This window comes from Crocuta crocuta, unplaced genomic scaffold, assembly GCF_008692635.1.
Source record: "Crocuta crocuta isolate KB4526 unplaced genomic scaffold, BGI_CrCroc_1.0 scaffold271, whole genome shotgun sequence".
Lineage (NCBI taxonomy): Eukaryota > Metazoa > Chordata > Mammalia > Carnivora > Hyaenidae > Crocuta > Crocuta crocuta.
The window spans coordinates 2,220,242-2,244,151 of NW_027527824.1; the positions used below are offsets into that span (position 1 = coordinate 2,220,242).

Sequence of the window (23,910 nt, forward strand, 5' to 3'; positions counted from 1 at the left end):
GGTCATGATCCAGAATTCTGGAATCAAGCCCCGTGTCAGGGTCTGCACTGAGCATGGAGCTTACTTAAGATTCTTTCCCTTCTTCCCTCTCTCTCTGCTTCGGGGAACCTGGGAAGGCTCAGTTGGTTGTGCCTGGCTGGCTCAGATCATGATCTCACAGTTCCCGAGTTCAAGCCCTACATCAGGCTCTCTCCTGTCAGCCCAGAGCCTGCTTCGGATTCTCTGTCTCCCTCTCTCTCTGCCCCTCCCCTTCCCATACTTTCTCTCTCTCTCTCTCAAAAATAAACATTGATAAGAAGATTCTCTCCCTCTCTCTGTCTCTCTTTCTCCCTCTGTCCCTCTCCCTAATAAAAAAAAATTATCTTTCTGTTTCTGGTACAGTTAGAAGCCACTTTATTTAAAAAATTTAGGGGCGCCTGGGTGACTCAGTTAGTTAAGCGTCTGATTCTTGATTTCAGCTCAGGTCATGATGTCACAGCTTGGTACGTGGGATAGAGCCCTGCTTTGGGGGCACTGACATTGCGGAGCCTGCATGGGATTCTCTCTCCCTCTCCCGGCCCCTCTCCTGCTCATGTGGTCTCTTTCTCTCTCAAAATAAATAAATAAAGAATTTAAAATTTATATCTACACACTCAGAACAAAATAGAAACAGTTAAATTAACAACTTTGAACCTGTTTGGGTTTTCCCCCCTGTAATTAAGGCAGTAGCAGCAAAACAGATTTTGATTCTTTGTAGAGAAAGGCTTTGTCAGAATTGTTCAGAGGAGTGGGCTGTGCCCAAGGGTAAGGAGTTTCCCTGTTTGTTAGAGGTGTTCATTTAATTTGACAAACACTGAGTGCTTACTGTAGGCCAGGCCCTGTGCTACTAGGAGACAAAGAAGAGTGAGAAACAACCTTGTTCTGACAGAACCCAGAGTCTCAGATACAAAAGGGATTCAAATAGCACTTTATTTCAGTTAACAAACTTTTATTGAGTGCTTATTGGCTACCAGATACGATGCTAAAGGTTATTTTTAGCTCTGAGATTTTTTTGGTTACTTATTATTTCTTATTTTTGAGATTGATAGCTATCACTAAATTTGTAGCATAAGCAAAATAACTTTTTGAGAGATAGTGTGCATGTGTGGGGGAGGAGCAGAGCGCGCGAGAGAGAAACATTTTTTTTCTTTTAATATCTTATTTATTTCTGAGAGAGAGAGAGGCAGAGTGAACAGGGGAGGGTCAGAGAGAGAGGGAGACACAGAATCAGAAGCAGGCTCCAGGCTCTGAGCTCTGAGCTAGCTGCCAGCACAGAGCCCGACGCGAGGCTTGAACCCATGAACCGTGAGATCATGACCTGAGTCAAAGTCGGACACTTAACCAACTGAGCCACCCAGGTGCCCTGAGAGAGAGAGAAATCTTAAGCAGGCTCCATGCCGAGTGTGGAGCCTAACACGAGGCTCCATCCCACGGCCCTGGGATCATTACCTGAACTGAAATCAAGAGTCATGCTTAACTGACTGAGTCACCCTGGTACCTCCCAAACTTTTGAAATGGTGATTGTTAGGTTTACATTGAAGTGAGGGGCATGTCTATGGAAATGATAGAGTCCTTCCCTTCACATCATAACCACTTGTACTTTCTCTTATGTCCATCAGCTACAGAGATCCGTGGTGGCATCAGGTGAGAAGCAGTTGCCAGTGGAGTACCGCATCAGCAAAAGGTAAGAGAGGTCCTTCCATGGTAGGGACTCCGGTCATACTTGCTGCCTGTCCTCAGGCCTGTGGCACAATGGAAGGTCAGCAGTAGCCATCCAGAGATGCTTCTAGAGAATCCAGAGCTCATATGTTGTGTCTGTACATTCTTGTTGAGAGGAAGAAATTTCCACTCCCCTCACCCAAGGGCCTTTGACAGGTTATATGGTCTGAGGACTTAACTAGGAGGCCCTTAGGGAAAGACTTGACATAGCTCCTGTGCCCCAAACCAGAAAATAAGTGTGCACTTATTCTCCTAATCAGGACTGCTTTTCCAGAGAATTCAGTCCTGTCCCCATTTGGAATTTGACTTTATAATATTCCATTCCCACTTCCTGACTCATATTCAGAACATGACTTGCCAACATTCAGGCAAGAAGGGTGGCCAGAATCTCTGGACCTGATGGCTTCTAGAGAGGCAGATTCAGCTGAGCGCCCAGCTTTATCCTCTTCCCCCAATCCTTGATTTGCACTGTAAAGACAGGACTTAGGATTGGTAAGAGGATGAGTCCCCATCCGAGCCATGAGAGACGGTGACAGCAGCATCCATGGGGAGAAGCCAGACCTCAGGATGAGTGGATAGTTTTTGTTTGGGAAGTGAGGTGAATAATGAAAGTTTTGATTCAGAATCATTTGGCTTAACTTCTTTGGTCTGGTACATTTTGTGACCTTTTATTAGGAGTTATTTTCTAAACTTTGGAAGGTCCATATGGCCTCAGCTTCATTGCTTTTCTAACCTTTATGACACTGTAGTGTCAAAGAGAAAATTCGACCTTCTACTTAGACTCATTGCTTTTAGGGGGGGTAGGTGGTATTCTTTTTACTTCTCAGGTAAAGAAACTAAGACCCTCATTACCTCCTCTTTTTTCCCTACCATCACTCTGCATCCCTACCAAAATCTGTTTGAATTTTCATTCTGTTCTCACAGCTTCTCTGGAACTGGTCCTTCAAAGGCCACCAGTGAACTCCTAACCACCAAATCACTTTCCTGCCCACCAGCCTTCACTGATTATTCATACCCGTAAAGACCAGTTTTATGACCATGGTGTCCTCACCTTTTTACATGTCCTGAACCTGCTTTTCCAGACTTGTCTCTCATTACTTCTTTCATAGACCAAATGCTTTCACACTTGTGCATACTCTATATTGTTATACCTCCATGTCTGTGCTTATGCTGTTTTTTCAGCCTTCCTTCCTTCCATCCTTCCTTCTGGCAATAGATGTAACTCATTCATTCACAGACATATAGTCATTTCTGGAATCAGATCATTGATGCTCCAACCTGTGGTGTGTTTTAGTGCCTGGCTGAAGGACACTGTTGACCCACTGCTGGTAACCCTTGATCATCGCATTGGTGCCCTCACAGGCCTTGATGTCCAGCCTCCCTATGCAGAGTATCTCCAGGTGGTGAACTATGGAATCGGCGGTCACTATGAGCCTCACTTTGACCATGCTACGGTAACTATGGGGTCAATGATCAATCTCCTGGGGTAGAGAACCAGGTTATTCTTTATTTCTCTGAGGCAGAGCCCTTAACATGCTCTCAGGGAATACCAAGTGAAATCTTAGAACAAAGACTCTTGTTGCAGGAAGTCTGAAAGCCTTAGTTTCAAGCAGACTGCTGCTGACTCATTTCCTTTTGGGCCACCGTCACCCCTCTCTAAAATTTGCTAGTGGGGAGAAGAATGTACCCTTCTGTCTTGCTTCATCCAGGGACTTCTCAGTGAAAATTGTCTTTTTTCCAATCACTTTCCTTTCCACATGATTTCAACAGCCCATCTTTGTTGATGTGTATTTAGCAAGTAATTTTTGAGGATTAAAAGATCTCCCCCAAACTGATCTATAGACTCAACCCAAACTTTATCAAAATTCGAGGAGGGACTTATTTTTATGAAAATTAATAAGCTGATCCTAAAATGTATACGGAAATACAAAGGACCCAGGAAAGCCAAAATTTTGAAAAAGAACAAAGTTGGAGGACACAACACTACTTGATTTCAAAATGTAATATAGAGCTACAATAATCAGGGCTGTGTGGTATTGATATAAGGATAAATACATAGGTCAGTGGAACAGAACAAAGTCCAGAAATAAACCCACACATTTATGGCCAATTGAATTTTGACAAAAGTGCTGTGGAAATTCAGTGAGGAAAAGATACTCTTCAACAAATGGTTCTGGGACAACTGGATATCTACTTGCAAAATACAAACAACAACAACAACAACTTTAGACCCTTACTTCACACCATATACAAAAATTAACTGAAAATGGATTATAGACCTAAATGTAAAATGCAAAACTCTAAAATGTCTACAAGGAAACATAGAGAAATCTTTGTGATGAGGCAAAGTTTCTTAGGATAGCAAAACATAATCCATAAAAGAAAAATTAAGAGTGCTAAATTGGGGGTGCCTGGGTGGCTTAGTCGGTTAAGCGTCTGACTTTTGCTTAGGTCATGATCTCGCGGTTCGTGGGTTCGAGCCCCGCGTCGGGCTCTGTGCTGACTGCCAGCTCAGAGCCTGGAGCCTGTTTCAGTCTGTGACTCCCTCTCTCTCTGACCCTCCCCTGCTCACGCTGTCTCTCTCTCTCTCTCTCTCTCCTAGAAATAAATAAAACATTAAAAAAAAATTAAAAAAAAAAAAGAGTGATAAATTGGACCTCTTCAAAATTAAAATCATTTGCTTTTCAAACACATCATTAGAAAATTAAAGGACAAACCACTAACTAGAATAAAACATCCATAAATCATATATCTGATAAAGAACTTGTATTCAAAACATATAAAGAACTTATAATTCAATGATAAACAACTCAATTTTTTCTTAAAAAATTTTTTTTTAATGTTTTATTTATTTCTGAGAGAGAGAGAGAGAGACAGCATGAGCAGGGGAGGATCAGAGAGAGAGGGAGATGCAGAATCTGAAGCAGGCTCCAGGCTCTGAGCTGCCTGTCAGCACAGAGCCTGACATGGGGCTCCAACCCACAAACTGTGAGATCATGACCTGAGCTGAAGTCGGACACTTAACCCACTGACCGACCTAGGCGCCCTCTTAAATTTTTCTTTATCTATCTATCTATCTATCTATCTATCTATCTATCTATCTATCATCTATCTATCATCTATCTAAGTAAGCTCTATGCCCAATTTGGGGCTTGAACTCATAGATAGGCCCAAGATCAGGAGTTGTGTGTTTTACTGACTGAGCCAGCCAGGCACCCCATAACTCAAGTTTTTTAAATGGGCTTATTTGAGGGGTCCCTGGGTGGCTCAGTTACTTAAGTTTCTGATTCTTAATTTCAGCTCAGGTCATGACCTCACAGTTTATGAGTTTGATTCTCACATTGGGCTCTGTGCTGACAGTGTGGAGCCTGCTTGGGATTCTCTCTCTTCCTCTCTCTCTCTGCTCCACCCACCCTATCAAAATAAATAAATAAACTTTAAATTAAATAAATAAATAATATGTTAAAAATGGGCTTATTTGAATTAATATTATGTATAGGTTAATAATGAAATATGTTGTTTGAATGGATACTTCACCAAATGAAATAAATGAAGGGCTAATAAGTGCACAAAAATATGCTCAATGTCATTAGGGAAGTAAAAATTTAAACCACAGTGAGATAGCACCATACTCCTATTACAGTGGCTAAATAACAAAGACAGAAAATATCAAGTATTGATGGTACTATGCAGGAGCTCAAACTTTCATACATTGCTGATAGAAATGTGAAATGGTACAGCCACTTTGGAAAATATTTTGGCAGTTTCTTAAAAAGTTATACATACAGAGGTGCCTGGGTGGCTCAGTTGGTTAAGCATCCAACTTCTGTTCAGGTCATAATCTTACGGTTTGTGAATTTGAGCTCTGTGCTGACAGCTCAGAGCCTGGAGCTTGCTTCAGATTTTGTATATCCCTCTCTGTCTTCCCTGCCCAGCTTGCACTGTCTCTGTCTCTCTTTCAAAAAAAAAAAAAAGAAACATTAAAAAAATTAAAAAGTTATACATACACCTACATATGATCCAACTATTCCGCTCCTAAGTATTTTACCCCAGAGAAAAGGAAATATGTCCATACAAAGACTTGTATAAGAGGGGCGCTAGGCAGCAAGGTTGGTTAAGCATCCGACTCTTGATTTCAGCTCAGATCAAGATCTCACAGTTCATGAGATTGAGCCCTGCACTGGGCTCTGTGCTGACAGTGCAGAGCCTGCATGGGATTCTCTCTCTCTCCCACCCTCTTTCTTGCCCCTCCCCACTCGCTCACTCTTTTTCTCTCTCTCTCAAAACAAATAAACTTAAATAAGAAGACTTGTACAAGAATGTTTATAACAGCTTTATTGGTAATAGCTAAGAATTATAGACAACTCAAATGCTCATCAACAGCTGAATGAATAAACAAATTTTTCTATATCCACACAATGGACTACTACTCAGCAATAAAAAGGAATGAACTATGATATATCTAACAATACAGATGAACCTTAAAAACACTATGCTAAGTGAAAGAAGCCAAATAACAAAAGACTACATATTTTAGGAGTCTGTTTATTATGAAATATCTAGAAAAGGCAAAACTATAACGAAAGAAGGCACATAAGTGGTTGCCCAGGGTTGAGGGTGAGATAGGGACTGACTGCAAACTGACACAAGACAACTTTTTAAGCTGAGACAAGTGCTCTTAAATTGGATTGTGGGAGTGGTGCACAACTGTTAAAATTTACCAAAACTCACTGAAAAGTACTCTTACAATGAGTGAATATTATGGTATGTTAATTATATCTCAGTTATATATTTGTCATAGAACAGAACAATGTCCTATGACAAAACAGTGTGTCTCTTTGGCAAATAATTGGGAACTCCAGTCTTACTACTTTGTGTTCCTACAGAGTAATTATCTGTAATAGTGTATCTAAAAATTTCTTTATTTCACTGGAACCGAAGGTACAGTTAACCTCAGATAGTACTTTCACTACTGACAGGCAATTGTTTGATTAGCACAGTTGACCCTTAACCAGCTCAGGCCAACCCTTTGCACAGTCAAGAATCTGTATAACTTTTGACACTCCAAACACTTAAGTTCTCATAGCCTACTGTTGACCGGAAGTCTTGCTGATAACATAAACCATTGATTAACACATATTTTGTATATGTTTTGTATACTGTAGTCTTATAATAAAATAAGCTAGATAAAAGAAATGTTATTAAGAAGATCATAAGGAAGAAAAAACATGTTTACAGTACTTATTGAAAAAAATCTATGTACAAGTGGACCTGCACAGTTCAAACCCATATTGTTCAAGGATCAACTAAATACAATTCATTTAAATGAGTCTCTGATAAATTAGTAAAAGAAAAACAGTAATGGAGTACCTGCCAGCAAGGTGAGTACTCAGCTAGGTGTGGCTCAAGGGAATAGCCCTCTGTGACACCCTCATTTTCCTACCTGTATTATGCTGGGATCCTGACTGTTACTCTGGTGCCATGTGCATAAAATAATGATATGTTTTATTTTTGTTTCAGTCACCAACCAGCCCACTGTACAGAATGAAGTCTGGGAACCGAGTTGCAACATTTATGATCTATGTGAGTCTTGCTTTGGAAGGAGCAGAGCCTCTTATTCAATGACTGTTTATACTGCTTTATTTTATGATTTTCAAAACAGTATCAGATATTGATTTATCTATCTATCTATCTATCTATCTATCTATCTATCCAGCACAAAAATCTCTGAGACTTTTGTGACTTTCAGACAGTAGTTTTTTAGGCACTATAGGAGCTAAAGAAATATAAGTCAGAGTTCCTGCCTTCAAAGAGCTTATACTGCATACACTTAAATATGACCTTCTCATAGACAGTAATTAGGAAGGGAAGTGGGTTTACATTGAAGGCTGAGAGATCCTGGGATTTGACAAACACAGAAAGAGATTATGAGGGTCTCTATCTTTGAGGTTCCAAAGACTAGCTGGCTGGTGTTGGAAAGCATGGACCGAGAGATGAGGTTGTGGAGCCATGATGGGAAAGAGGAAAGAGAAATGAGACAGTTAAGATTATAGAAGAATAGAGATGCCTACTGAGATGCTCTCTTATATGTAGTGAAAATTCTCTTTCCTATCTCCCCATAAATCTTCAGTAAAATCGGCCTTAGACCCCCCTTAACCAATCAATTGGCCTCCTCTCCTAATTTCTGACCTGATTCTACAGGAATTGAACTTAGTTGCTATTATCTCATCTAGTCCCTTACCTTCAGATCGTGTGGGCTTAGTTCCTTCCTTATGGACAAGTCATAATTTCAATCACCTGTCACTTAAATTATAAGAGGTGTATTACTGTTCACTGAAGGGATAAACATGTTATAGAAGGGCTCTACATAACCCCCAAAGATGAAGTCCTGGTTTCAGGCTCATTAGAATGGCAGACACGCCCCACCCTAGCATTCCCTCTTTGGTCAGTGCTGTGTTGTCTCCACAGGACAGCCAAGAAAGGACAACTAGAGGCCACACTATGGTCTGTAATACTGGTGATCCCATTGTATTTCCTCACATGACTCAGTTTTCTACTACTTGCAGAACTGGAAGGCTGTCACTTCCAATGTGTCTGAACTCTAGTGGTCATTCTGAGTGTTCTGATCAGAGGGACATCAGCTCTCGAGGCAGGGGGCGTGTCTTATTGCCTGCAGCTGGTTGCATCCCTGGTTGATGACTCAGGCTGGCATGGGAGGTCACAGTGACAAATATTGTTATCAACCAAAGAGTAGGACATCTAGGGGGCAGTATCTCCCTGTCCTTTACTTCCCTAGTATCTCCTATCTCTGGTTCCCTGGTTACAGAGGTCTAGTTACTATGGTAATATTTATCATACGATAATATGGTAATTATTATCAATGCAAGAGCCTTGCAGTTTTAAATGGCAAAATGCAAGTGTGTGTGGGGGGGGGTGTGGGGGGTGAGTGCACAGACACATGTGCATGTACGTGTGGGTTTTAAGCATTTGTGACAGTGAACTGGAATGCACTTTGGGCTTGCACAGTGGAATGGGATGCACTTAGAGTTGGCCTAATTCTGGTTCTGCCACTTAATATATGTGGCCTCAGCACAAATTACATCAATCCTTTGAGCTCATTTTCTTGTCCGTGCCTCCTCATAGGGTTGTCATGAGGATTTGATGAGATAATGCAAGGGAACATTACTCTATGAAGTTTTATCTGGTATGTTTCTATCATTGTATCCCACAAGAAGGTATAGGACCCCTTAAAGGGGCACTGGCATCATGGGACCTAGGAAGTGCTAGGTTATGTCCAAAGACCATCATAAACATTTCTAACAACAAGCATTAGGGTTTGTGGGAGAACCTAAGAGTAATATTGTAGGGAGAAAATAATCTATAAGATGTACAGAGACTGAGCTGAAATCAAGTTTGTAATTTTCTGTTCAAACTGGATAAGATCAGTCCCCATACAAAACAGTGAAAGGTTTAGTCCTACCCCACCGACCTCGCAATCCTGCTCAGGAGCTTCATAGCACACAGGTCAGGTTCTCTTTTTAATTTGTTGGATAAGTCATTCCTTCCCACCATACTGCAAAACCACAGGTTTAGGAATGCAGGAAAGCCCACAGCTGCCGACAGCAGGGATTAGAACAGAATCATCCAGTTTGTTAGTTACTTGAACACAAGGGGCAAATTGTTGCCTCATGGACTTTCCCAAAGGTCGCTAAGAAATGCTAAAAGTCACAGGGAGCTGAGAAATGCTAAAAATTACCACTGCCATTTTTCAGGTTCTGAATCACCATGTCAACTCAATTTCTTCTAACAAGTGCCAGCATCCTAACCCCTAACAGGTGAATGTGGTAGCATCCATGACTGTTCGATAGACAGGGCGAAGTAAGGCTGGCACTGTCGTGTTGTGCTGCTAGTGCAGCATGTATCAAAAGTATTCAACGCATGTACACACTCTGGACTCAATAATACTAATGGTCGACTCCTGCAAGAGCAGCGTAAGATGAAAAAATGATTTTACTCATTAAGAGTTGTTTATAATAGTAAATATTTGGAAATAACCTGAATATTCAAGGGTAAAGCATAAAGATTGTAAGCAGGGACTCTGTAGTTAACATTGGCTCAGTTAAATCAGGCTCAGTCACTGAGGAGTTATGTTACCTTTCGTGAAGTACTTAATCTGAGACTCAGTTTCCTATCTGTAAAAAGTGAATTATAACAATAACAATTCTAATTTATAGGACTGTTGTGAGGATATCATGCATCCAATAAGCAGGATATCCATGAAGACTTAGTATAATATCTAGCATATAGTCAATGCTGAATAAATGTCAGTTATTAGTACGTAAATTATAAGTGTCCTTTTTTCTCGATTAAATGATGAGTAATTTTTAAAATATTTTCCTGTATTTTTAAATTGTTTATATATTTGACATTCAGAAAACATCTTCATATTAAGAGAACATACCCACAATTCCAGAATATACCAGTGGTGAAACTCCTTAGCTGAGGTTACCTAGAGAGAAGGATGAGTGGTCTCAAAAACATGCCAAAGCTGCAATCAGTGGTCCTATCATGCCCAACTTTGAAAACTAATCGTAATCTAAATAGTGCTCTGCAAGCCACAGTCATGACCCATTCGTGGGCTGTGAAATTAATTTAGAGGATGTGGTCAGCATTTCAGAAATCTGAACTAGAATAGAGTAAAATAAAATGGAAAATAACAAAGGGTATCTCATGTACTAAGAATGTTTTTGAAACTTGTACTTCAGGGGTCTGTGTGTGTGTCTTGGGTTGTGATAATAAACTAGATTTCTTCCTGGTGGCCTCAAACTTCGAATCTACTTATTGTAGCCCTCAATAAGGATGTTAACTGGAAGGATAAAGAAAGGGGGGATTCCTAAAGGCTCTTCTCTTGTGGCCCTGCAGGCAAACACTGATTGAGGCAAACACTGCCATCGAGTTAGTCTAATTTCTAAATTGAGTCATTGTCTTTCAATAAGTATTTCTTCCAGAGTTGAAATAGAGGACACAGAAAGGAATCTATGTGGAAATGGCATCAGATGTCAGGTGGGGCAGAGTTGGGTAGTCAGGGGCTATTTCAACACTGGCTCTTCTCTGGCATTGTAGCTGAGCTCGGTGGAAGCTGGAGGAGCCACCGCCTTCATCTATGCCAACTTTAGCGTGCCTGTGGTCAAGGTAAGTAGGGGTCTGGTCTCAGCACCCGGTGGTAATAAGTGCAGAACTAACACCTGAGCTTTGATGCTGTCTGTGTCTGCAGGCTTAATCCTGGGAGGGAGGATAAAAAGATGTTTTCCCCTGATTCTCAAAATTGAAGATAATTCCTCAATGTGGATGGCTACATGTTACTTGTGCCTCTTTTTTTAAAAAATTTTCTGACTATATTACAAGTAGATGATTACATGTCTGCCTTCTCTATTACAATAAACTCCTCAAGGTAAGAACTTAGGTTTAGTGACCCTTGGATCCTCTAGAACAACTGGTCCCCTCAGTCATTCATTCAGTAAACACTGAGGGTTGAAGGCACTGAGGGTACAGGGAAAAACTTAGTCCTTGTCATCCAGCAGCTCACAGAGAAGTTAACAGGCAGTAACAAAACATGACAATAAGAACTATGAAATCACATGAGGCACAGAGGAGGGCCATGTGATAAGACATCTCACCCCCCACGCCCACCCCCAGTCTCAGACCAATCAAGCTCCCTCATAGCTCTTATCTAATTCAGGAATGAAATAAAGATATATAAGCCTATAATACACTTAGCACAGTGCCAGGCACATGATAAGTATTGCATAAGTAAATTCAGGGATCTATGAATACTCAGGGTGTCTGTTCTGGGCTTGGGAATGCAGAAGCTGTCAGTGAATCCTGGAAAGCTCATTACCTTGGGCTTTAACTGCTTCTAATGGCCAAGGTTAAACTAAGTGTATAGGAATTGTATAGGGGAAAACAACTGCGTATAGGAGAAAAAGGAACATACAGGATTTGGAATCAAAACACATGGGTTTGAGTCTTGACTTTGCTCCTTCTGAACTGCATTATTTAAAGCCCCTAAGCCTCAGCTTCCTTGCTGGCAAAGTTGGGAGTATGATAATGCCTGCTTCCTGGGGGTGTTATTAGTAAGTGCCTAAGGAAGGGTGAGCATCTGAATTAAGTTCTTAATTCTATGAGGAATATTTTGTTCCACCTTGTGGTTTTTGCTGATTGCCTCTCCTTAGTGATCCAGTAACATAGTGGGTTCACCTTTCTCTTCACACTTGCCACATGGTCTTGTCCTGGTTTGTTTTTATGTCTTGTCTCTCCACGGAGACTCTGGGCTCCTGAGAAGCAGAACTGGACATGATTTGTCTCTGTGACCTCAGGGCCTGGAGCAGAGATGGCCCTCAGTAAATGACGCATGCATGAATGAATGGGTGAACGGCAGCTTATGCCATTTTGTGCCATTTTATGCGTGCCTTGTTTCCAATCTGCATGGATAATTTTTTCATTTAATGACATGCATGCATTTGTCTTAGTCACGTACTTCCAAAGGACTGAAATTCTGGGCTGACCCTCTCTGGGGTGCGCCCTTTGTTTTCAGAATGCAGCACTGTTTTGGTGGAATCTGCATAGGAGTGGTGAAGGGGATGGAGACACACTTCATGCTGGTTGTCCTGTCCTGGTGGGAGATAAGTGGGGTAAGGCCTGTCTTTCTGGGCATAAGAATGGGGTGAGGGGAGCAGAGTAAATTGAAATAGGGGGTGGATGGAAAATAGCATGGCCTTGTGGTTCCGATAACTTCATTATAGTGCCACCTTGTATTGTGTCAGGTTGTGGGTTAGTTGCCCCCAACAGATTGGGAAGCCTTAAGGGACAGATCCTCTCACAGAGGTTTCAGTGAGTTTATTGCATTGACCTGACCAGACAGGCCTTGATTTCTGAGCACAGCTGAGGAGGAAAACGGTGCTAAGATCCAGCCCTCTAATCCAAGGAGAGAACCATTGAGCTACTGTGTGTAGCATTTAGTGCCTCCCCATGAGGAGATGGTCAAACAAGGAAGAGATATATATGCAGTAGATGTGTTTATGTCATGTATGTGTCCAAAAACAGGTAGTTCTGATGACAGAAAAAGAAGTAGATGAGAGACTCTTGTGCTGAGATAGAGCCACCCCTTTTTTCTCATTACTCTGGATTGGCACCAGGGGGAGGTGGACTTTTAGGAGCTACATGAATGAAGAGTAAGTGGCTGTAGTACCCAAGATTTGAGGATCAGTCTAAAGTAGACAGGACCTGCCGGAGACTTTTTCTAGGGGACAATGTCTTCTTTGCTATAAGCAACATCCTGTGGTCTGTAGCAGGGCTGGGACGAGGATGAGGCAAGTGAGTTGCATAGGGTGCAGAATGCAAGTGGGGCCTCGCATGGCCCTGGGAGTGAGCACTGCTGCCATCTGCTCTGTTGAGCCTGCTCTCTTCTTCTTCCCCCTTCTCTCCCAGTGGCCAACAAGTGGATACATGAGTATGGACAGGAATTCCGCAGACCATGCAGCTCAAGCCCTGAAGACTAAAATGTTGGCTGAGAGAAACTGGTGGAGTCCTGTGGCTTTCTAGGGAAGCCAGAAGCTAAAAAGCTAAGCTAGGAGCTACCTTCTGGAAGACAGCCTTGTAAGCATTGCTTGTTCCTTGCAAATGGGAGATAAGGAAGTGGTCTGTATCAGGGAACACATGAAAATGTACATGGTTTCTCCTCAAGCCATCACAGTCAGAATAGAATGGATGGGCCATATAAAGAAGGCGGCAAGAAGGCCAAAGGGAGAAATTTCTGGGGTTCAGACTCTCTGTGTTGGAAACAGGATTTGCCAACTGTCCCTGGGGTTTAGTCAATGACATTTCTGCCACTTTGAGCGCTGACCATAGGGCCCCAGAAGTGGCAATGAGGACACCTGCAGGAAGGGGCTAGCCTGACTCCCATGGCTTTTTGCCCTTCTCTCCACTGACTTCTGCTGAAGACTGAGCAGGGACTGTTTCTGTAACAGGAGTGTACCTCATATGATTTTTTTTAAAAAAAATGAAATTTTCTTTTTTTATGTGATGATTTTTAATACAGCCATTAAATGTGTTTATAAATCATTTTTCACAACCAAGAATATTCTTACATGATAACACTGAGTAAAAACAAGTATATATATGATTATGCTATAATCTTGACTTGGCTCACCTCCCATCATTCCCCTCTCATTGCATACCAGACACATGAAATTCTTTCCATTCCTAAAGCCACTATGCTTATCGCCATCTGTATCGTCCCCACCTTTCAGGTCTTTGCATTGGTTGCATCTTAAGTCCCCCCATGGCCAGCTCTTCTCGTCGTCCCACTCCAGGCTCAGTGTCACTCCAGAGAGGGCTTCCCTGACCACCTGACCCTCCAGCCATTTTCTTGCATGTTAACAATTTATTTTCTTCATGTTTCTCAAATTGCAATTACTTCCATCATTTAATTGTGGTCAGTTCCCTTCCCTGCAGGGTGAGTGCGTTAGGATTCTACCCTACTTTGTTTGTGTCTCTATAATAGCCCCCGTTGCCCTGAATTGCAATATTTGTTTATTTGCTTGGCTGCTTGCACTAGACTCTGTACTCCTTCCTCCTCTTGGTATCCCCAGAAGAAGGTCTGGTCCAAATAAGTAGGCATTCAGCAAATATTTTTGGATAAGTGAATAAAAAGGCATCTTTGTAGCTGTGCTTTGGAGGACTGGTAGAATTTTTTTTCTTATTTATTTTTCTTCGTTTTTTAAATTTACATCCAAGTTAGCATACAGTGCAACAATGATTTAAAGAGTGGATTCTTTAATGCCCCTTCCCCATTTAGCCCACCCCTCCTCCCACAACCCCTCCAATAACGCTCTGTTTGTTCTCCATATTTAAGAGACTTTGTCCCCTTCCCTGTTTTTATATTATTTTTGCTTCCCTTCCCTTATGTTCATCTGTTTTGTATCTTAAAGTCCTCATATGAGTGAAGTCCTATGATATTTGTCTTTCTCTGACTGACTAATTTCGCTTAGCCTAATACCCTCTAGTTCTATCCACGTAGTTGCAAATGGCAAGATTTCATTCTTTTTGATTGCCAAGTAATACTCCATTGTGTATATATATATATATACACACGTATGTATGTATATACGTATATATACATACATATATATGTACACGTATATACATACATATACACATATATATATATATATACCATATCTTCTTTATCCAGTCATCCGTCGATGGACATTTGGGCTCTTTCCATACTTTGGCTATTGTTGATAGTGCTGCTATAAACATTGGGGTGCATGTGTCCCTTTGAAACAGCATACCTGTACCCCTTGGATAAATACCTAGTATGCAATTGCTAGGTCAAAGCGTAGTTTTGTTTTTAATTTTTTGAGGAAACTTCACAATATTTTCCAGAGTGGGTGCACTAGTTTGCATTCCCACCAGCAGTGCAAAAGAGATCCTTTCTTCACATCCTCGCCAGCATGTTGTTGCCTGAGTTGTTAATGTTAGCCATTCTGACAGGTGTGAGGTGGTATCTCATCATGGTTTTGATTTGTATTTACCTGATGATCAGTGATGTTGAGCATTGTTTCATGTATCTGTTGGCCATCTGGATGTCTTCTTTGGAGAAGTATCTGTTCATATCTTTAGCCTATTTCTTCACTGGATTATTTGTTTTTTGGGTGTTGAGCTTGATAAGTTCTTTATAGATTTTTGATACCAACCCTTTATCTGATACGTCATTTGCAAACATCTTCTCCCATTCCATCAGTTGCCTTTTAGTTTTGCTGATTGTTTCCTTCGCTGTGCAGAAGCTTTTTATTTTGATGAGATCCCCATAGTTCATTTTTGCTTTTGTTTCCCTTGCCTCTGGAGACATGTTGAATAAAAGTTGCTACGGGCAAGTCAAAGAAGTTCTTGCCTGCTTTCTCCTCCAGGATTTTGAAGACTTCCTGTCTTACATTTAGGTCTTTCATCCTAAGTTTTTGAGTTTATTTTTGTGTATGGTGTATGAAAGTGGTCCAGGTTCATTTTTCTGCATGTCGCTGTCCAGTTTTTCCAGCACCACTTGCTGAAGAGACTGTCTTTATTCCATTGAATATTCTTTCCTGCTTTGTCAAAGATGAGTTGGCCATACATTTGTGGGTCCATTTCTGGGTTCTCTATTCTGTTCCATTGATCTGAGTGTCTGTTCTTGTGACAGTACAATAGTGTCTTGATGATTATAGCTTTGTAATACAGCTTGAAGCCTGGGATTGTGATACCTCCTGCTTTGGTTTTCTTTTTCAGGATTGCTTTGGCTATTCGGGGTCTTTTGTGGTTCCCTACAAATTTTAGGATTGTTTGTTCTAGCTCTGTGAAGAATGCAGGAATTATTTTGATAGGGATTGCATTGAATATGTAGATTGCTTTGGATAGTATTGACATTTTAACAATATTTGTTCTTCCTTTCCAGGAGCATGGAATATTTTTCCTTTTTTGTGTGTCTTCTTCAATTTGTTTCATAAACTTTCTATATTTTTACGTATATAGATCTTTCACTTCTTTGGTTAGATTTATTCCTTAGGTATTTATGGTTTTAGGGTGCAATTGTAAATGGGCTCAATTTTGTGAATTCTCTTTCTGTTGCTTCATTCTTGGTGTATAGGAAGGCAATCAATTTCGGTGTATTGATTTTATATTTTGCCACTTTGCTGAATTCATGGATCAGTTCTAGCAGTTTTTTGGTGGAATCTTTTGGGTTTTCCATAGAGTATCAGGTCATCTACGAAGAGTGAAAGTTTGACCTCCTCCTGGCTGATTTGGATGCCTTTTATTTCTTTATGTTGTCTGATTGCTGAGGCTAAGACTTATATTATATTGAATAAAAGTGGCAAGAGTGGACATCCCTGTCTTGTTACTGACCTTAGGGAGAAAGTTCTCAGTTTTTCCCCACTGAGGATCATATTAGCATTAGGTCTTTCATATATGGCTTTTATGATCTCAAGGTATGATCCTCCTATCCCTACTTAAGGGTTTTTATCAAGAAAGGATGCTGTAGTCAAATGCTTTCTCTGCATCTATTGAGAGGATCATGTGGTTCTTGTCCTTTCTTTTATTGATATGATGAATCACATTGATTGTTTAATGGATATTGAACTATCCCTGCATCCCAGGTATAAATCCCACTTGGTCGTGGTGAATAATTTTTTTGATGTATTATTGGATCGGTTGGCTAATATCTTGTTGAGGATTTTTGCATCCATGGTCATCAGGGAGATTGGTCTATAGTTCTCTTTTTTAGTGGAGTCTTTGTCTGGTTTTGGAATCAAGGTAATGCTGGCTTCATAGTTTGGAACCTTTCCTTCCATTTCTGTTTTTCTGGAACAGTTTCAAGAGAATAGGCATTAACTCTTCCTTAAATGTTTGGTAGAATTTCCCTGGAAAGCCATCTGGCCCTAGACTTTGGGAGATTTTTGATTACTAATTCAATTTCTTTACTGCTTATGAGTCTGTTCAAGTTTCCTGCTTCCCGTTTCAGTTTTGGTAGTTTATATGTTACTAGGAATTTGTCCATTTCTTCCAGATTGCCCATTTTATTGGTGTATAATTGCTCATAATATTCTCTTATTATTGTTTGCATTTCTGCTGTGTTAGTTGTAATCTCTCCTCTTTCATTCTTGATTTATTTATTTGGGTCCTTTCTTTTTTCTTTTTGATTAAACTGGCTAGGAGTTTATCAATTTTGTTAATTTTTCAAAGAATCAGTTTCTGGTTTCATTGATTTATTCTCCTGTTTGTTTTTTTTTTTCAGTAGCATTGATTTCTGCTCTAATCTTTATTATTTCCTGTCTTCTGCTGGTTTGGGGTTTTATTTGCTGTTCTTTTTCTAGTTCTTTGAGATGTAAGGTTAGGTTGTGTATCTGAGACCTTTCTTCCTTCTTTAGGAGGGTCTGGATTGCTATATACTTCCCTCTTATGACTGCCTTTGCTGTGTCCCAGAGGTTTTGGGCTGTGGTGTTATCATTTTCATTGGGTTCCATGCACTTTTTAATTTCCTCAACTTCTTCTTGGAGATGTTCTTTAGTCTCCAAGTATTTGTTATCTTTCCAAATTTTTGCTTGTGGTTGATTTAAAGTTTCATAGTGTTGTGGTCTGAAAATATGCACGGTATGGTCTTGATCTTTTTGTACTTGTTGAGGGCTGATTTGTGTCCCAGTATGTGGTCTATTCTGGAGAACGTTCCATGTGCACTGAAGAATGTATATTCTGCTGCTTTAGAATGGAATGTTCTGAATATATCTGTTAAGTCCATCTGGTCCAGTGTGTCATTCAAAGCCATTGTTTCCGTGTTGATTTTCTGTTTAGATGATCTGTCCATTGCTGTAAATGGGGTGTTGAAATCCCTTACTATTATGGTATTATCATTCAGTTTATGTTTGCATTTAATTGATTTATATATTTGGGTGCTCTCACATTTGGAGCATAAATGTTTACAATTATTAGGCCTTGGTGGATAGACCCCTTAATTATGATATAATGCCCTTCTTCATCTCTTGTTATAGTCTTTATTTTAAAGTCTAGATTGTCTGATATAAGTATGGCTACTCTGCTTTCTTTTGGTAACCATTAGCATGATAGATGGTTCTCCATCCCCTTACTTTCAATCTGAAGGTGTCTTTAGGTCTAAAGTGGGTCTCTTATAAACAGCATATAGATGGATCTTGTTTTCTTATCCATTCTGTTACCCTGTGTCTTTTGATTGAAGCATTTAGTCCATTGATGTTTAGAGTGAGTACTGAAAGATATGACTTTATTGCCATTATGTTTCTTGTAGAGTTGGTGTTTCTGGTGGTGTTCTCTGGTCCTTTCTAGTCTTTGTTGCTTTTGGTCTCCCCTCCCCCCATCTTTTCTCCCTTTAGAGAGTTCCCCTGAAAATTTCTTGCAGGGGTGGTTTAGTGGTCACGAACTCCTTTAATTTTTGTTTGTCTGGGAAACTTTTAATCTCTCCTTCTATTTTGAATGACAGCCTTGCTGGATAAAGAATTCTTGGCTGCATATTTTTCCAGTTCAGCACATTGGATATAGCTGGCCACTCCTTTCTGGCCCACCAAGTTTCTGGGGATAGGTCTGCTGCAAACCTGATCTGTCTTCCTTTGTAGGTTAAGGACTTTTTTTCCTTTGCTGCTTTCATGATTCTTTTCTTGACTATTTTGTGAATTTGACTATAATATGCCTTGTTGATGGCTGGTTTTTGTTGAATCTTATGGGAGTCCTCTGTGCTTCCTGGATTTTGATATCTGTGTCTTTCCCAAGGTTAGAAAAATTTTCTGCTATGATTTGCTCACATAACTCTTCTACCACTTTTTCTCTTTCTTCATCTTCTGGGACTCCTATGATTCTGATATTGTGTTTTTTTAATGAGTCACTGATTTCTCTTATTCTTAAATTGTGCTCTTTTGCTTTACTCTCCCTCTTTTTTCCTGTTTCATTTTTCTCCATAAATTTGTCCTCTATATCACTGATTCGCTGCTCTGCCTTGTCTATCCTTGCCGCTGTGGCATCTATTCAAGATTGCAACTAAGTTATAGCATTTTTTTATTTCATCCTGACTAGCTTTTCTTTTGTCTCCATAAGGAGGGATTCTAATCTATTTTTAACCCCAGCTAAGTATTCTTACTATCGTGATTCTAAATTCTGGTTCAGACATCCTTCTTGGAGCTGTATTGGTTACATCCCTGGCTGTCATTTTTTCCTGCTTTTCCTTTGGGGTGAATTCCTTCATTTAGTCATTTTGAAGGAAGAAAAGGAATTAATAAGGTAAAAAATTTTTTAATTAAAAAAATGAAAACAACACACACACACACACACACACAAAGGCAAATAAACGATGCTAGATCCTAGGTGTGTTTTTGTCTGGTTATTGAAAGGAGCTTGATTGATTAGAGAAAAAAGAGGGAAAAATTAAAATTAAAAACAACGCGCGTGCACACACACACACACACACAATCAAATAAGTGATGCTAGATCCTAGGTGTGTTTTGGTCTGGTTATTGAAAGGAGCTTGACTGATTAGAGAAAAAAGGGGAAAAAAATAAAATAAATTAAAAAAAATTTTTGAAAATTTGAGAAAAAGAATACGATGATATTGAATAACATGAAATGATGGAAGTAAAGTATAATTGAAAAAATTTTTTTAAAAAGTAAAAATTTTAGTCAAATAAATAAAAGAAAATGTTTTTAATAAAAATTGAAAATAAAAATAAGTTTATCTTTCTGTATTCAAGTAAAAGAAATGAAAAAGAACAGAAAGAAAAAAGAAAGTTGAATAGATAGACCAGTGAACAGACTGAAATACAATTGATATTACATCGTTTTCCCCTAGAAGTCAAAATATGAAGCAGTTTATAGTCTATAAACTAAGCAGGTAGAGAGATTTGTGTGTTCCTGAAGAGCAAGGTTGGCCCAGTTGGGTGGGGCTTAGTGTAACTGCTCCCTTCTCCACTAGACGGTGCTGCTTAGCTTACTGGGGTGGATCGCTGTGGTGCCTATAGGTGTGTGTGCGCATGCGTGGGCGGGGTGAAAATGGCATCACCCAGCTAGCCAGTCTGGTATCAGAACTCTGTGCTTTCCCTGACCAAGAATCGCGCACGTCCTTTGTCTCCAGTTTCAGTCCACTCCCTGCTCTTACACTGTCTGTAACCACGCATCATGTTGCCAGGCGGCACCTTCCTCCTGAGTTTTATCTGAGATGCAACTGTGTTTCCCAACCCCTCACGTCAGGGTAGCTGTGGATTTAACCTGGTCAGATCCTCTGGGGGAGGGTCTCACCCAGCAATGGCCTGGTACTGGCCACACCTGGGAACTTTCACGGGGCCTTGCTGCTGTCGATGTCCAGAGTACTTGCAGCTGGGTGCCAGCTCGCCCCAGAAAAAGTTCATGCGATCGTGTAGCAGGAGCGTTTCCAGGATTACGGAAAGTCACTCATAGCCCGAGCACCTCCAGACCCACTCTTCTCCTGGGACTTCACCCTTCCCACCAGAGCACCACAGGTATTTGAGCTGCTGGGTTTTAGATTCTGTGTTCCCCCTGGTTATAGAGTCTTAATGGAATTTAAACCCTCTCCTTTCTCCTTTCTCCATTTTTAGTTCAGTCCCTATGGCTGTTTTCCACTTTTCCACTTTCTCTCCAGCTGCTTTTGTGGGGGGTGCTTTTCCCATACTCTCCACTGGTCTCTGTCCTCTCTCTGCAAACAAAAACAGCTCCCTGCCCTCCATGGCTCCTCTTTCCCGCAGTTCACTTCTCCATACCTGTTGGGTTCTGTGGTTCAGGTTGTGAAGACTGTTGTGTTAATATTCAAATCAGTTTTCTAGGTGTGCAGGATGGTTTAGTGTTGATCTGGCTGTATTTCATGTACGGGAGACAAAAAAGACTTCCATGCTGTTCCTCCATCTTGGCTCCTCCAGAGGACTGGTAGAATTTTTAATGTAGAGTCTAATGAGGAGAAGCACTTCCCAGAAGAAGGGTAGCATAAGCTAAAGCTGTATTGATAAATAACTGTAATGTCTGAGCACTTGTGCAGAGAACGTTCCAGGCAACTTGGCTCAGGTTCTTTAACAGGGGTGGGAGTGTGGGCCTCACTCACAAAGACCGCACACAGTCAAGCAACTGTGTGGTTGGATGCTGTGTTCTCTCTGCTCCCTCCCTGCACCATGCACTTCAGAATTTCTGCTTCCCAGAGCTCTGTGGCCCCTAAGGAAAGAGTTCTGATGTGCTGGTAGTCAGCTTTCCCCAGGGCGTCGATGAGCACCTGGTCACATCTTTAGTATTTCTGCTGAGTGTGCCAAGATTCTGGAAATCCTCTTACTAAATTACTAAATCTTGTCATCTAGGGGAAGGAATTTTAGCTGTACCCTTCTGTATTCTTAGCTGAGATCTCTGTAATAAAAGATTAATAAGAGAAAAGCAGAAGTTTTATGAACATGTACACCTCACGTATACATGAGAAACACAGGAAAAAATGAATAACTTCCCTAGGTGGCTTAGAATTCAGGATTAAATATCATCTTAAAAGGGAAAGGCAAAGGGGCAGTGTAGGCCTCTTAGGGGAGATTTTTAGGAAAGATGAATGGGCCCTTAGAATAAATGAGAGGTATGATAGTTTGTGACAAAATCTGTCTGGGTGTGATGTCTACTTCTAGTTTCCTCTCCCGTGCTGAGAGTCAATCCTTCTCAGTTGCGGAAATTCCCAGAGGGGGGATTTTTGACAATTGATTTCCTTTTGAAGGATCTGTCTTTAGGCAGATAATGGGAGTTCAGAGAAAGCTGCTCCTTGCATTTGCTGTTTTTCAAGTGCCTGCAGCTCAACATAGTTAAGATACCAGAGCAGCATATTTGGGAGGGGCATGGTCTGCTACCCTCAGTCACATACTGAGGCTCCAGAGGACCAGGCTGGAAACAGAAAGCTACTGTCTGAGCAACACGGCTCGCCTTTCTTTGCAGCTTCAGGGATCAGAGCTGGGCCTTCTCAGAATTGCAGGGTTGGTTTCAGCAATAGGAGCAACGGTGAACTTGGGTGAGTTTACTGTATGATGGGCACTGTTCTAAGGCCTATGTGTAGCAATGATTTAAATGTTCATCCCAACCCTCGCTACAGTGTTATGCCTGTTTTACAGATATGGACGCAGAGATGAGTTTAAGTAACTTGCCCAAGTCCCATAGTCTGGCTCCAAACCTTGTGCTTTGAACCACTACTTTTGCAATGTCTGATATGTGGCAATTATCACACATCCTGATCAGGTGACTGAGGCCCAAGAACTATCTGGCAGATGAAACAAGCGCTTACTGAGCATTCTCCAGGGGCAGGCACTGGGCCCAGGCATGCTCTGGGGATGCTGAGGTGCACGACGCAGTCCCTGGGAGCTAATGACCAGAAGGGAAATAACACAGATGCATCCAGGGTTAAATGTAAGTTAAGCATGATGTGGAAAGGTTACATGCAGTGAGAGAAGAATTGTTGAATGCCACAGTCCAGAGCTGAAGGGATCATTGTGGCTTGGGGTAGTTGGGATAGCCTCATTTGTTTATCCAGATCACATAACCAAGGTGCCGCCTTAGTGCCAGGCCCTTGCAGGCACCAGGAATGGAGAGGAGAATTAGAATGCTGACTGTGCCCAGACCTTCAGATCATCACAAGATAGGCTCACAGGTGGAAATAGGAACACAGCACTGAGAAGCTCCCCCCGGAGGCTTCATGGGAAGGAAAGGCTGATGAAATCTTGAAGATGTTGAGGGTCTGGAGAGGCCTGGAAGGAGGGGAGGGCTGTGCAAACAGGGGGGAATGCCTGTCCCTACGCTTTGAATGGTACCACCTTACTTTTGGTTAGTATGTTAGTTTTCAAAACACTTTTAGCACTTCTCTTGAATTTCACCCACCCAGGGTGTAAAGAAGAGCGGGCATTATGGAAAGCAAGGTCTGTAATGGTTAGTGGTTTGCCTGAGGTCACACAATGGGGCTTGGTCTGAGGCCTGGCCTTTATTCTCCTTCACCAGTGCTTTCCACTTAGTGGTTATCAAAGCTGTGTCTGTCCATCGTACCACAACTGGAGAGTGGAAAGGCTTTAGTCATTCATATTTGCAGCAGTCTCCATGCCCTCAGAAACTCTGATTAGTCCTGCTAGAAAGTGGTGTGCTTTAGGGGCCCAACAGTGTTTAGGGGGTAGGTAGCTAAATCTAGATAGGACTGACTGCTGCTTGGGGCATTGCTTATTTATAATTTTGTTTTCTTGCACCATTGTTTGGCCTCCCCCCCCCCTTTTTTTTTTTATCATGTTTTTGTTTCTATTTATATTTGAGATGGGGGAGGGAGGACAGGGTGGGCAGAGAAAGAGAGGAAGACACAGAATCCAAAGAAGGTTCCAGGCTCAGAGGTATCAGCACATAGCCCAGTGCGGAGCTCGACCTCATAAACTGTGAGATCGTGACCAGAGCTGAAGTCTGACGCTTAACTGACTGAGCCACCCAGATGCCCCATTCAGTCTTTTTTCTAATAGCCTTGTCCAATTGAGCTCCTGGCATTGCACTACGTATCACTAACAAGCCTCACTCTAGGAATATTCCTTTAAGTAAATGATATCACTAGTGGCCCCAGACTGACCATGT

The 23,910-nt window shown here is 41.2% G+C and overlaps 1 protein-coding gene across 1 annotated transcript in view; it reads left to right on the forward strand.

The window, feature by feature from the left end:
- Nucleotides 1-13,929, forward strand: part of P4HA3 (prolyl 4-hydroxylase subunit alpha 3) — a 42,654-nt gene extending 28,725 nt beyond the window's left edge. Inside the window, exons 11-16 of the mRNA XM_077777760.1 lie at nt 1,638-1,702; nt 3,032-3,191; nt 7,258-7,320; nt 10,861-10,929; nt 12,332-12,428; nt 13,225-13,929. Of these exons, the coding sequence (XP_077633886.1) occupies nt 1,638-1,702; nt 3,032-3,191; nt 7,258-7,320; nt 10,861-10,929; nt 12,332-12,428; nt 13,225-13,295 (525 nt within the window). The 3' untranslated portion in view covers nt 13,296-13,929. The remainder of the gene's footprint in view (nt 1-1,637; nt 1,703-3,031; nt 3,192-7,257; nt 7,321-10,860; nt 10,930-12,331; nt 12,429-13,224) is intronic.
- Nucleotides 13,930-23,910: the final 9,981 nt, after the last annotated feature.